The 15,238-nt window shown below is 36.8% G+C and overlaps 2 protein-coding genes across 2 annotated transcripts; one reads left to right on the top strand and one right to left on the bottom strand.

Annotated features, from left to right (window-relative positions):
- Nucleotides 1-724: 724 nt before the first annotated feature.
- LOC137942657 (16 kDa phloem protein 1-like) lies at nt 725-3,356 on the bottom strand. Its single transcript, XM_068788384.1, has 5 exons — nt 3,102-3,356; nt 2,636-2,701; nt 1,288-1,426; nt 1,059-1,194; nt 725-876 (listed from the first exon to the last, which is right to left on the bottom strand). Exons 1-5 carry the CDS (start codon nt 3,166-3,168, stop codon nt 820-822), a joined length of 465 nt encoding a protein of 154 aa, XP_068644485.1. The 5' UTR covers nt 3,169-3,356; the 3' UTR covers nt 725-819.
- A 9,900-nt stretch (nt 3,357-13,256) lies between these two features.
- Nucleotides 13,257-14,771, top strand: LOC137966032 (elicitor-responsive protein 1-like). The gene is made up of 5 exons (XM_068812481.1): nt 13,257-13,323; nt 13,657-13,722; nt 13,875-14,013; nt 14,122-14,257; nt 14,718-14,771. The coding sequence occupies exons 1-5, from the start codon at nt 13,257-13,259 to the stop codon at nt 14,769-14,771; spliced, it is 462 nt and encodes a 153-aa protein (XP_068668582.1).
- Nucleotides 14,772-15,238: the final 467 nt, after the last annotated feature.

Here is a 15,238-nt window from a genome sequence, read left to right on the forward strand (position 1 = left end):
TTAGGTAGACAGATTTTCAAGCAAGTTATAGCCACGTAAGGGACCGAGTTTCTTATTAATTTCTCTTTGCCCTTCGTAAACATCAAAATTACTCTCATAGGGGGATTTTTCACTTTTTTTTTTTTTATATTTACCTCTAATTTCATTGATTATATTGTATTTGGAATTGCAATATCTAGTCACCTGGTCTAAACCCTTAACCCTATTTAGCCTACTTCGTGTTGCTCATGTTGCTTCGGATGACCAATTTGTTGATCTCCTGATAAAATTATTGTTATCTTCATAATTTTAGTTGCTAAGAGACAAGATTGGTTTCTCTAACCATGTTCTAAACCCTAAACCCTATTTGGTCTACTTCGTGTTACTCATTGCTTTTGCTGACCATTATGCTGATCTACTTACAAAGCCATTGTCACATTCAAAATTTCAATTGCTAAGAGATAAAATTTGTGTCTCTAACCGTGACCTATCTTAAGGGGGCATAAAGAGCAGATTATTGTCCCTTCGATTTAGGAGATAAGATTTATGTTGTAAATGTATTTATCTCTTGGGTGAAGGTAGTTCCACAACAGAATTTGTGTAAATTGACGACTTTCTTAGAAAATCTCTTAAAAAAATTGTAATTTGAAAACATGTATATAACTACTAGTTTAGGGCTAACCATGGCAGAAGAAAGAGTCCTCCCATTTGACTCCAGGTGTGTTTTACGACAAGACAATTCCTATTCCATCCAATGTTGCTTGATATTAGACAAATCTAAAATTTTCAATCGTAACACACATGACGCATGCAGATGAAATAGGAACATGACAAATAATTTCAATTTTCGCTGTGTCTCCAACCTCCGTATTCTTCGTTGTCCCCTGCATCATCAACCTGTTTGATAGCCACAAACTCTTAGTAGTTATTTCTGTTTATCACAATGTGGTAATTCTGTCAAGAATTTTAACAAGAGTTTCCCTTTATATTTTTTAGTTTTTCACTAATTTTGATTTCTGAGAAGCATTTCTTTCCGACAATTCCTATATTGTTGTGTGAAGGCAGTACCGTGCTCATACCTTCCGGGTGAAATTGAGGCCTACACGAATCTCTCCACAGTAAGTTCGATCAGCCAGAAGCACTCGTTGTTTGGTGGGGTGAAGCTCTGCTTTTCCTCGCTCCATTCCTAAGGCCAAAAGATCTTCTATGTATATCCTGCATTCATTTGTTCAATTCCTTTACAAACCACAACAATGAAGACAGCTCAATTTCAACAGTTTAACACTATCTAGAGCATTAAATTCTTACGATGCTTCGCCGATAAAATCATCTGCGGAGAAGGTATCTTTGTCCATGATTTTGAGTATGAGCTTGTATTGATTATCGACTCCTGGGTAATCCACCCGGAAGGTAAATCTCTCGTTCCAAACAGGATTTCCACCTGCCCCTGATCACCATTACAAAATTGCATCAGGTTGTTTAGATAATTTACTATCCTCTCCTGGTTAGGTTGAAATCCAAACCTGTCCTAGAACCTCGACCCCAAAACCAGAATTAGAAAAGACCTGTCCCTACCCATGTTATATTCACCCCCCCTGCCCCCTCCCAACTCGGGGTTAGGTTTAGGTTTATTTAAACCCAAACTTGACCCTGAACTAAAAAAACGAAAAAAAACACTTAAAACGTACCCCAACTCAATCACTGTCTCCATAAATCTGATTTAAACCCGACAAAAAAGTGTGAAGACTATGAGATCTCTGGTAGTCGATGGTGAAAGAGAGACAAATAATAAGATAAAGTTAACGATTATACCTCTTTTTGAACAGTTAAAATTGAGAGGATCATATTCAAAATCTGATCATCTTAAAAGTATGCGGGCATTCTAAAAATAATCTCAAACGGCTTCATTTGAAAATAAATCTTCGAATATCAAAAAAAAAAAAAAAATCTAAAAGATTGTTAGTTAAAATGACTGGTATATAAAGAAAAAGATAATCCTTTTAAAGTGGTTATGGATTAATATGGATTTGGATCTATAAGATATTTAGTATTGGTCTACACCAAACAATTGATTTGAAATTCTCCTAAAAACTATTTAGGTTTTGTTAGGTAAGCCTAATTGATGCAGGCCCCAATCAGGTTAGCCAAACTAATGCAAACCTCAATCAGGTCAGCCCAATTGCTAGGTAAGCCAAATTGTTCCAGGCCACAATTGATAGATCATCATCGTTTGAGGAGGTTCACATCACAGATTTCATCATTTTTATAATAATTTTTGTTTATTTCTGTAGCATATTTAGAATTAAAAAATGAGAAAATTAACGATATTCTATGTAACTTGCCCCTGTCCAACACACCTATATCGGGTTCATACAGGAGAGTTTATGGGCCGATACTTTTAATACATATTTGGATTTTAAGGTCTACAGGGAGAATCCCATACGCCCAATACTCCTTCCAACGGTGACGGTCTCTCGTATTCTCCGCTTCGAGTAGTTAACTAATTTTTGTAACAAAAAATATATATTTATAGTGGCCTGTAGGTGTAGTGACTGCAAAAGTAAACTGTATCTTACACGCACTCTTACTCTCAGACAGCTACATTTACGTTTTCCTCGAAGAAAAATATGGTATAAGTTTTGAAATTTAAACTGACCTCGAGCGACGCTGCTCTGGCGTTCTTGGCTTTTATACTGTATCAGCACATACGGATCCATTCTATCTGCAAATTGCAAAACAGAGTTACCAAACCATACGAAGGACTTTGACCATTGCAGAAAGCAAAAGAGACAGCGGTCCGCCATTAAAGCAACGGACAGATCAAACATTAACAGATAGCTGGTTTCTCAAGGGAAACAAAGACATTTGTACTTGGTAGATCTAAAAATACAGAGATTTTATTCCACATTAATTCATAGATATCCTGTAGAAAAATATAAAAATCATCCACATATATAAAGCGAACTAGCAAACAGAGGAATCAAATAGAGGCGATTAGGATTTGAACCGACAGGTGGATAGACGATAATCCTTCCAGAAAGAAAACCACAAAAGAAAGATGAATTTCCTCGAATCTCGACAAGATCGAAAAGGATCACAGCCAAATAGAGAGGAATAAATACCGAGAAAATCAGTTTCGCCGAGGCCCCGCGCATCGACGAGTTGAACCTCCAAGATCCCGCTCGGCATCTCTCCTCTTACTTTCGTTCTTTGTCTTCCTTCTACCTTGTTCGGGTCGTTTGACTCGTCTCCTTCGCAATGCGATACTTAAACATACAGAGAAGAAGAAAACAGACAGACGCAACGTCTTAAAATGTTAAATCTAAACGTGGTTTGCATCGTCAATATTTTCTTCTCCACGAGCGGCTGCTCCGAGTCATGGTATTCCTCGGTCTACCAAAAGTTTGTGAAAAAGACATGATTGTTATTTGGCACTCACGGACAGAATTGTGGACCGTCTCAATCGACGTGGAAGGATCACGAGAAAGTAAAGTCCCTAGTGGCAGCTACGAACTTTGGTAATCTCGCCTTAACAAACGAATATTAATTACCTACTTTTGGAATAAGCTTAATCAATATAAAAATTAAACTAAATTAATAATGACAGAAGTGTTGGCCTAGGTGGCTTCTCAAGAGGTGGGTGAATTGAGATTTTGCAATTAAAGTTTGTATATGTAAATTAAAAGAAATAATGCAAGCAACAAAAAAATCAATCATACAAAACAACAACACTGGATTTTTTATTATCAATGTTCCCATATTGGTTCTTCACCACCCAAGAACTAATATATTTTGGAAAAGGACTTTGACTCTATTTTAAACCACGTATATGTTCAAATACATGTTTAAAAATTAATCTTCTTTGAGATTGACTAGATTCTAGCTCTAACAAACCTTTCTATTTAGATCAAAAAAGTTTTAGATGAACCTATCAAGAAAAGTAAAAAAAAAAATACAAGTAAAGAAAAACTTACACTTACAAACCTTCTCCCTTGAAATATTCAGGCTTCCAACTTTGATGCACAATGTAGATGGTTTTAGAGCTTGATTAAATGAATGCAAGGAGTAGATTTTGAAAAGAGTGGAAAGAATTTGCAAAGAATATTTTTTTCTCTCTCAAAAATGAACTTAGGAGTAAGATTTACAAGATGGAGAACTTTGAATGTTGTAGGTATGCCAAAATGCATATTAATATATGAAAATAACGTTTGTTGGGGGTATTGATAAGTTTTCCTGGCCAAACTAGCCATCATTTGCCCTTTTACAAAAAAAGGTGACTTTACATTGATCGATTAGTGTAAGGTACTGATTGATCAATTGGGTATAACGACTATACTTTTGTCTGAAAAATGACTTATTGATTGATGGTATAATCGATCAATATCCTCTCGTTGGGTCTGACAAGTTGAGTTGATCAATCAATATCCAAGGAATGATCGATCAATCAAAATTCTTACTAGCTGTGCATTATAACTATGATTGATCATGTTTATGACCTTGATTAACAAAATTTTGTATGATCGATCAATGTCAAGTGGTTGATAAATCATTATTCTTAATTTTACCTTGTGTGGATATCATTGACTAATGAGTCTCTTTAATTATTGAATGATCGAATGATGTGTGTATGATCGAATGATGATTAAGGGTTTGCAATTCAATCCTGTTCTCCCCCTGAATTGAGCACTCGGGAGTAGAATAATACATGTGATCTTCATGAAATACAACATCAAGAGTTACATACAATTTGCGAGAGGGAGGATGATAACAATGATAACCTTTTTTTATGTTGAGCATAACCAACAAAGACACACTTGAGAGCTCGGGGTTCCAATTAATTTCTAAATGGTTTATGAAGATGAACAAAGGCTATACACCCAAATATTCTAGGTGACAGATTGGCACAACAGGTGAACTTACGACTTCATGAAGAACACTCAAGGGGGGCTGAAATTGTAAAGCACTCGAGGGTATTTGGTTGATAAGATGAGCTGCAATTGTGATGGCTTCACCCCATTAACTAGCCGACATATGAGCTTCAAACAAAGAAGTACAAACAACCTCAAGAAGGTGGCGGTTCTTTCGCTCTGCAATCCCATTTTGTTGAGGGGTGTACGAACAAGTAGTTTGATGAGTAATACCATGATCATCTAGATATTCTTTCAAACCTTGATTAACAAATTCTCCACGATTGTCATTGCTGAGATTTTGTATTGTAGAATAGTACTGAGTGGCTATCATTCTGTGAAATTGTTTGAACAACGAACTAACTTCACTTTTTGACTTCATTAAGCAAATCTAAGTCATATGGGTGTGATCATCAATAAAGAAACAAACCACCATTTATCACTGAGAGAGGCCATATTTTCTAGACCCAATGCATCATAGAGGATAATCATAAGGGGTGTTGGACTCCTATTCATGCTTATTTGAAATGGAACACGGTCGCTTTTAGCCAATTCACATACACCACACTTAAATTTTGAATCAGATAATCGAGTAGAGAGTTTTGGAAGCAATTTCTTTAAATATCCAAAGGATGAGTGACCCAACCATTTATGTCATAGCCAAATTTCAGAGTCTTTAGATATTATTCATGGAGAATGATTGAGCTAACTGATGAGAACTCTTTGGCATTAGATCAAGGTAATAGAGCTTCCCCCTTCTAGTACCATAACCAATTGTCTTTCGAGTTTGAATATCCTTAAAAACACAATGGTTAGGCCAAAAAATACAATACAATGCAAAGTGAGAGTTATTTGAGCCATTGATAATAAATTATGATTGAAGGTTGGAAAAACTAATACAGTATCAAGACTCAAATTTTCAGTGAGGTGATGGAACCTTCTCCTAAAACATGAGAGGGAGTACCATTTTTTGAGGACACAATATGTTGTTCACATGGTTTCATAAATTGAATATGATGATTGTCAAAAGTCATGTGATCAGTAGCACTAGAATCAATTATTCATTCACTATTACCGCTAGGATCGGAAGTAAGAAGAACCTTACCATATGTAGCAATTAAAGTTGATGCATACTCAATCGTGTTAGAGGTGGAAGGTTCTGCTACTATAACTGAAACATGATTATTTGGTTTAGAGTTCCGTTTGCGAGGTGTTTTGGTAGGATCCCACCATTCTGGATCGGAAGTAAGAAGAACCTTACCAGATGTAGCAATTAAAGTTGATGCATACTCAATCGTGTTGGAGGTGAAAGGTTCTACTACTATAACTGAAGCATGATTATTTGGTTTAGAGTTCCGTTTGCGAGGTGTTTTGATAGGATCCCACCATTCTGGATACCCAATCAGTTCATAGCATCGTGATTTTGTAGGCCCATTTTCACCATAGTGAGTACAAATACGCTTTGATTTTGCTGTTCTAATCTCGTAGTTGTGATTCTGAGATCCTGATGCCCAATTTTGATCACTGGTAGGACCAGTTGGTCAAAGTGTTTTAGGCTTAGCTCGACGTGCCACCATTGCAAATGACTAAACATGATCAACATCACCATTTAGAGTGGTTTTGTGAACAGAGTCACGATGTACGTAAGCATAGACTTCTTCAAGATTCAATATCGGGTCCTTTCTAAGAATCTCGCCTCGGATTTGTTTGAATTCTGCATCCAATCCATTTAAGAAAATGTGTGCACGTAATCTTTCAACAGATTTTCTATAGGCGATAACATCATCAGGATCTTTTATTATAATCCTATCATGATGATCAAGTTCTTGGAAAATTTCCACAAGATCACCATAATACGTTGATAGAGGGCTACCGGTCTGTTTGGTAGAGAAAACTCTTTGATTAAATGAAAAAAGTTGTGATTCATCTGACCCATCGTAGAAAGCTTTGGCCAGAGCATTCCAGATTCCGCGTGCGGTGCATGGTTGAATATAACACTTCATAATATCCGATGACATAGAGGTTAGCAACCACCCCTAATATTCGGTGACATAGAGGTTAGCAACCACCCCTAATATTCGGTGACATAGAGGTTAGCAACCACCCCTTGACCTTTTGATTTTCAGCATGCCACTTCGTATAGGAAACATCAGTTTCATGTGAGAGTGGTATTTTTCCCATAATATATTCAAGCTTCTCATGTCCTGCAATTTGCATCTCCATGATCTAGGACCATGCATCGTAGTTAACTACTGTAAGAATGACGTTGGTTGTAAAACCAGTTTTTGGATTGGACATGAATAATCGGTGTTGATTCATTTGACATGAGGCAATAAGATCGACAGTGATCAGAATTAAATAAACACCCAAAAATTGGTCTAGTCAACTTCCTACCACTGGGTTGACCTAATTTGGGTCTTTGATTCTGGTCCGGTCTGAGAACTAGTTCGGTCTATTTTCTGCACTAGGGTTTACCCGGTTTGGGTCTCTGATTCTGGTCCGATCCGAGTCCGGGTCGTTTGGCAGAAAAATAAAAACAATACCTAAGTTAAGAGAAAAATTAAATCGCACCTTCTTCTTCTCCGTCGGGATGCTAGTACAGGTTGTTGGAAGGCCGAGAGGTGGCTTGGCTGCAGTCATCGGCGACTTTTGGAAGTTCCGCCGGAGTAGGGTGACAATGGTACTATTCCTAGCGACGACATAGAAGGATATGGGAAATCTACGGTAGCTTCTTCTTCTCCATTGGAACCGTTGGTGCTGGTTGCTGGAAGATCGAGCGGTGGTTTGGCTGCAGTCGTCGGCAACTTTTGGAAGTTCCACCGGAGTAGGGTGACTGCAGTGCTGTTCACGGCAACGATAGAGATGAATATGGGAGCACTTTTGAACAATGCTATTTACAGCAACCACAAAGATGAATACGGAGAGCTACTGCTCTGTTCTTCTGTGACTAGAAGGAGAAGGAGAAGGGTTCTTCTGCTTTGATACCAAGTAAAAAATAAGGTATGAATTGTATTAATTTTCTATTCACATCGTCTGGCATAAATAATCATTTTATAGATCATAATAATCTATATGTGGTAAGATCTATCGTAATTACAGAGATTACAGGGATTACAATATATTCTATTCAAGGATAGAATATAATGTTGTACAAGGGAAAAAATCTCAATAATTGATCAACAGACTATGGTATCTCTCTGATTTATCTCTATGTGGTTTCTTTCTAGAAGCTTAGCCTAACACAGCTTGGAAAACTGCACCTGGAACAACTGTTCTCCTGGAATGTTGCCTCTAGTATCTCTTCTGCTATTTGTTCTTATTCTCATGATCTCGTGAGCTTAAACTGGCAATCCAAATCACCTAAGATTTGGGTTACTGCTGTCAACTCAAATTTCATAATAGGCTTACTATTGTTAATCCAAAAATATACTTTTGATTTACTGATTTATCCTAACTCTGTTAGGTTCAAATTCCATAACAGGCTTACTACTGTTCATTCAAAAAAAATACATCTGAGTTGCTGATTTATCCTCACTCAATTAACTCAAACCAGCAACCTGCTATTATTAATCTGAATCAAAATCGACAACTCGGTGATCTCTGGTTCTATAGACCAACGCTTCATTCATCTGACTTAGACTTGACTAGATCTTGACTCAGCAACTGCGTTTGTATTTAGTCTGCTGAGAGGTTTTCTTTCTTTGATGCTGAAGTTCATGATTTTTATCTTGGTATTCCATATGGGTTGTTTCTTTCTAAGAATCACTACATATTAACTTTTGGGACATTGTCGTTGTTTCGCTTTGACTAGTTTGTTAAATTCCGCACCACTCAAGAACTTACACGATGGTGTGATACTCTCATTCAGCTGGTGGAGAGAGAGAATCAAGAGTTTGATGAAAGGGAGAGACAAGCGACCATACCGATACTGTTCCACTCAGGTTAACTCGGATTCATGAGTGAGCCTAACTCGACCGACTTGCTCTCTACCTTTAGTATATAGGTCCTGATCCAGAGTTGTTGAGCTGGTTTATCAAGAGTTGGTGTGTCATACATACTAGACTGATAATTGCCTTTTGGTATTGGCTCGGTTTCATGGGTCTATCACCAACTCAGAACGTGACTCGATGTGACTTATTTTTTACTTGGATTCTTACCTTGGATTATCCTTAGCTTAATACTTGGTGCACAACTTCTTTATTCAAGGATGGACTCCCTATAGACTATTTCATATGTCCTTTTATCCGCTACTATATAATTGTATATTTGGTACGTGTTATTTGGGCATTGGATCATTACTACAATTACTATTGTGTCTCTTTAATTGAGATATTATTTTTGAAGAACTCATCGGTTGCTTACCTTAGGTTCATTATTTGATGACTGTTGTTGGCATTGGTTAATATGATGGAGATTTGAATTACTTCAGAAAATAAAGCACATGATGGCCCCACCTTCTTCACCTTATCTTCCTTTGATTACTCATTACCCTTCTATTATTTGGTAGTCTTTTTCCTATCGTCCTTTATTTGACTCTCGTTGACCTCCTTTGACCAACCCTTATGGTGTGTTGCTTTGGTTGGTCCCTTATATATATATGGGTGTTTTAAAGTCCTTTGAGACTTTTTATTTGTACCCTTGGGATTTTTTATCGCCATCTTGTGAATGACAGGCATTACTCACTTTAGTGATTATTATCATTATGCTTGTTCAAAATCATTTCAGGTTGGTTTCGACTTATCACCCATTTCTACCCTTTGAGAGTTTGTGCCCTTTTTCGTACTTATCCTAGGGACACAATGATGGAGGAGATTATTACTACATTTATGTTATTTGTTTCAAACTGGGTTAATTGCCATTACTTCCTAACTTTAGGGGGAGTGTTGGAAGATATGATGTAATTATAGTGTCATTGATGTACTTACTTTATGTTTTCTGTCTCTTTTTACTTTTACTAGAGTTAAGGGTATAATTATAATATTAGTTCTTTATTCATTTATAAATAGAGCTTAAGGGGGATGGTTTGGACTAAGTCCATAACCCTATTATTATCATTATGCTTGTTCAAAATCATTTTAGGTTGGTTTCGACTTATCACCCATTTCTACCATTTGAGAGTTTGTGCCCTGTTTTGTACTTATCCTCAGAACACAATGATGGAGGAGATTATTACTACATCTATGTTATTTGTTTCAAGCTAGGTTAACTGCCATTACTTCCTAACTTGAGGGGGAGTGTTAGAAAATATGATGTAATTAGAATGTCTATGATGTAATTTGAATGTCATTGATGTACTTACTTTATGTTTTTTGTCTCTTTTCACTTTTACTAGGGTGAAGGGTATAATTATAATATTAGTACTTTATTCATTTATAAATAGAGCTTAAGGGGGAGGGTTTGGACTAAGTCCATAACCCTATTTTTCCTCCCTTTTCTTCCTCACGTGCTCTCTCCTTTGTTCTTTCTTCTCTCCTCTTTTTCTCTCTTCTTCTTCCTTTTCCTCTTTACCCAAGAGATGATGATGCTTCTTCTATAGTTGTTTTTCAATTTTGCTTGAGGTCTTCATTTTGCTTTTGAAGCTTTAGACCTCGAGATTCTCTTGAATGTTATGTATTTGAAATACTAGATTTACACTTTATTAGGTCAATTAAGTTTTTTAATCATCAAAATCAATATGGGAGTCAACTTACGGTCAAAACATGCCACCCTTACACATGTGAGTATCTTTTAACACAAAATAAGTAAGTACCTCTGAAACGGTGAACATTTATTCTGAGGGGAGTAGGATTCATTTGTGAAGTTCGGTGTGAGGCCTATCCCAAAATGATTAACCAAGTTAGAAAATCTCCTTCCCAATTGATCAACTCATGATCTTCTTTTGTGGCTCTACAAGTGGACAATTTGGGTGAAGGTTTACATACAAGCACCTACTTTGAAACTATGTAAAGTTGGGTCCAAGGTTCATTCTAAAATGACTCTAAGTCAGAAAGTTTCTTTCCAAACTAATAAACCCAAGATCTTTACACTCATTAATCCATGTGAAACTATTCTTTAATACCATCACATGGTTGGGATTTGATCCTACTCCTCCGATGAATGAATCCATATTGTTTTCATTGGTGCACATTTATTGCTTATTAATTCTAAGAATTAACCCAAGTGAATTCAAGGTTTTAGCCAATCAATACACTAGAAATATAAGCTCTAATAAGTTAAATACAAAAGTATTAAAAATCAAACAAATCAACTTACAAGCTTAGTCAAAAGATGCATTCCTTTGAAAAATCACGTGAAGCTCTCCAAATTTAAGGGGACAAGTGAAGTAAATCGATTCAAATATCCCCCTCATGGATGATGTCAAGTGTCTCCCACTCAGGCAAGTCCACTTGCTCATATTGAAATCAGTTAAAATCAATTAAATCCAATTACATTTGAAAATTTCAATTCGATTCCCATGATACAAGTTGATTGCATTTTCATCACTAACTGTACAATGAGGCCAACTCAAATTTGGCCCTAACACTTGTGAAAATTAACTCAACCAATGAGCAAATCAACTACCTCTTCTCAAGATTTGACTCCCATGCAAGACTTGAAGTTACCCTCAAGTATTGAATTTGTGCGAGTCGACTCACATAATGCAAGCGTGGGCTTTGGCAGATTTAGGGGCCTATATGGAACAAATATAAAAAAGAAAGAAAAGAGAAGAAAAGGGGAGAGAAAGTTATTTTCTATTGTTTGGTAGTAGAGAATCATTGAGAGAATCACTTTTTTTTCTTAGTTTATAAAACTTCTCTAACAAAATGATGGAACTTGGGAAGGGGTGTTTAGGAAAGAAATAGAAACTTGAGAGAAAATTTTAATCATTATTTTTTTTAAAAAAATTTACTAATTTCTTTTTCTTTTTCATTTTTCCACTTGTATCCAAACAAGAGAAACTATATTTATTTTCTATTTTTCTCTCATTTTCCATGGGCATCCAAACAAGAAAAAAAAAAAACCTTTTTTCTTTCATTTTTTTCTTCTCTTTCTCTTTATCTTCTCTTCCTTTTCTTTTCTCTCCTCTTTCTGTGTTTCAAACACAACCTAAATGTTCTTGAAGATCAATTTTAGGCGACTCCAGCCTGGAGCTGCCAAATCAATTCCACTCATTAAAGTGAGAACAACTATGAAAAAATAATGTGTATTTACCTCAATCTAGACTGTATTCTAACTAAATAAAAACCTCTTGTCTTGAATCGAGAAAGCCACAATAGCTCATCACTTCTTTAATCGAGAGATTGATTCGTTAATTTTTATTTACTTTACAAAATTAGCTTTTAAGATGAATTCAATTTGCTTTAATGAGATGACATTTGCAAATACCAATTTAAACATTTAATAGTATTATTGTTTTATTACCGTGAAAACTAAGCTGATAATAGCACCTTCCAACCACAACAAGAGCTGTACACATTAGGTTCGGTCAGGACTTGAATGGAGCCTAATGGGTAATTGTGACCAACCAATCGAATATGGGAAACCTCTCCCAAACAATACAAACTCATAGCCTGTTAGATATATGTATACTCTTCTTTCTGACCTAATCCGTCAATAAAAAAAATTTCCTTTTTTTTTCTTCTTTACAACCCTTCACAAGACTTTGTCAAATTAGTCATCAGACCAAATCAGAGAGAATCAGACCACAACTGGCAAGTCCAAGGGCTGGACTCGGTGTGAATCTGTAAGCCTGACAGGGTCTCCCCGGGCCCGTGACCCCTACGCCCAAAACCAAATCAGCACAGTTGTCTGGTAGTGACTCAGCTGACTTCATCTTAATCTTAATCTTAATCATATTGGTGCATCGTTTTTTTACTGCTTATTACCCGTCTTCCGCACCGGCGACTGAGACATTTTTTAATTCAGACGTTGCAATTCAAGTTTAGAATTTTAGACTTTTTCAAGAAGAAGACGATGTCGTCTCCTGAGGGCAACTGATTCCAGAAACGAAAAGACCACTGCAGCCGTGTTGAATTGCATCTACAAGTCTACGTGACTGCGGCCACCTTGCCTGGTTTTTCTTGTGTTTTTTAATGGGGACTGTTGGAACTTCAACCCTTCTTCCCGTCAACGGTTGAATATAGCGCGGTAACGGGACTATACCCTTTCTTTTCAACGACTAAAGCAGCTTGACCAATTCCCTGGCGCTAGTACTCGGTCAGGCGGCCTCGACGATATAGAAATGTTCTTGGAAATTAAATGCTGAGTAGTTACTTTGTTGATCATTCGACATATTTATATGCCTAATAGGAGGGAGATTATTCGCACTGAACGACCAAGAAACACAAACAAGATCAAGAGCACGGAGGGGACTGAAAAGAAAGGACAGAGATGCCGAGCGGAATCTTGGAGGTTCAACTTGTCGATGCGCGGGGCCTCCGCAACACCGATTTTCTGAGTAATTACTTCCCTTCTCTGAATAATTTAAACTCTCGGCTTCACCAAGCATGGCAATCTTCTTTTTCTAGTGTGAGACAGGAGAGATTATAGGTTCTCCCTAGTCTGTCAATCAAATTGTTATCGCCTTTTCTTTGAACCTTTTCTGCTATGTCCGGTTGCATTTTTTTTCTTCAAAAATCCTCATTATATACATATAATTCATGGATAGTTTACAGAGGTGATCTTTATAATTGATAGAGAATCGAGTACTGAAATAATGATGGATGTCGAGGATGACCTCTTTCTCTTTCAGTTCGGTTTCATGAAATTGACTCTGTGATTGCCTTTTCAGACAAGATTGACGCTTACGTGCTGATGCAGTACAAAAGCCAAGAGCGAAAGAGCAGCGTTGCTCGAGGTGAGTTGCAGTCAAACCATCACGAACTATTTAAATGAATTATATGATGTTTTAGATTTTGCCCATCAGGGAGAGTCGAAGAACGTCTTCTACATGATCATCTGAAGACTTTCTACACTTCATTCTGAACCTCCTATTCTATGGTGAAGTAGGACAAGGTAGCAATCCTGTTTGGAACGAGAAGTTCACCTTTCGAGTAGATTATCCTGGAGCAGGCAATCAATACAAGATCTTATTCAAAATCATGGACAAGGATACCTTCTCCAGGGATGACTTCGTCGGCGAAGCTTCGTAAGGATTTAAACTTTCGCACATTATGTCGATCGATATACAAACGAAGTTTCCGGTTCATCGTTGTTGTGACAGTTAATCTGAAGCAGAGGAATGAATGAAATGCAGGATGTATATAGAAGAACTGTTGGCGCAAGGAGTGGAGCGGGGAAAGGCAGAGCTTCATCCTGCCAGACTTAGGGTAACTCTTGCCGATAAAACTTACTATGGGGAGATTCGGGTTGGCGTCTCCTTCACTCGAAAGGTACATCGATAATTCTCAGAGACAAAAAGAGGGAAAATTTTAGCAGTTATAATTTGGAAACATTTTTATTGATTTCTCCAGTTAAGATGGAAAAACCGAGGGTGATAATTTTCAAAACCCTTGTTGAAAAAATCTACCCAGTATTGTGATCGGTTCTGAACCCAGGTCTGATCTTGTTGAGATCTTTTTTCCTACAAAAAGGGAGTACGATAGCCGGAAAAGGCTGGGATTCCTTTCTCATCGGTGCATAAGGAGAGGAGATGGGGTGGTCGCCCCTTCCCTTCTTCATTAACCGAACTGTTACCTGAACAAATATTCAGGTCAACTAGCCCAAGCGGAATGGACCTATATTTGTATCAATAATTTTCTATTATGTAATGATGTAAAGCAACTTGGAGAATATTATATTTCTTAGTTTAGACTATTAAAATTCGGTCGTGGCTTTTGTGGTGAAAACCAGGTTGAAGTGACGGACGACCAAGAGGAATATGGAGGGTGGAAACACAGTGCTTGATCCGGAAGGTTGTCTTGAATTTTCTTCAATATATTCATTTGTAAAGAGATATCAAGAATCGAGATAGCATTTATATATTTACTTCAGCCTTGAATAAACAAATTCTTTTGTGATACACCGTGACATCATAACGGGACTTTTCTAAACCATTGGATACGAATTTATGAATAGTTCACTACTTCGCTGAGAGAAAATTGAGGATAATTAAAATTTCAAAATAGCTACAGGTCCTCACCTCCTTTCTACCATAAGGGCAATATTCTCTCGTTTGGGAAAAATTGTATTTTTGCGTTGGAAAATAGACTCAAAGATCTTTACGCCAATATATAATTTGAAATATAAAAAGTTTAGTATGGAAGTGTGAATGCCAAGAAAACTATGGTTACAGGGACAAAAAAGAAAAAAAAAAAAATACTAACCTATACAACTACATATGATAGATAAGAAAATGACTACATTATCTATGT

Source organism: Aristolochia californica, unplaced genomic scaffold (assembly GCF_029961685.1).
Source record: "Aristolochia californica isolate CCGP_79_NKW_82.1479 unplaced genomic scaffold, dmAriCali1.0.hap1 SCAF_10, whole genome shotgun sequence".
Lineage (NCBI taxonomy): Eukaryota > Viridiplantae > Streptophyta > Magnoliopsida > Piperales > Aristolochiaceae > Aristolochia > Aristolochia californica.

Bases quoted from the DNA above. Each gene is read 5' to 3' on its own strand.
- LOC137966032 (XM_068812481.1), top strand. From the start codon at position 13,257: ATGCCGAGCGGAATCTTGGAGGTTCAACTTGTCGATGCGCGGGGCCTC. The intron at 13,324-13,656 runs GTAATTACTTCC...TTGCCTTTTCAG, and splicing joins CCGCAACACCGATTTTCTGA to ACAAGATTGACGCTTACGTG. The intron at 14,014-14,121 runs GTAAGGATTTAA...AATGAAATGCAG, and splicing joins GACTTCGTCGGCGAAGCTTC to GATGTATATAGAAGAACTGT.
- LOC137942657 (XM_068788384.1), bottom strand. From the start codon at position 3,168: ATGCCGAGCGGGATCTTGGAGGTTCAACTCGTCGATGCGCGGGGCCTC. The intron at 2,702-3,101 runs GTATTTATTCCT...TGCAATTTGCAG, and splicing joins CGGCGAAACTGATTTTCTCG to ATAGAATGGATCCGTATGTG. The intron at 1,195-1,287 runs GTAAGAATTTAA...AAATGAATGCAG, and splicing joins GATTTTATCGGCGAAGCATC to GATATACATAGAAGATCTTT.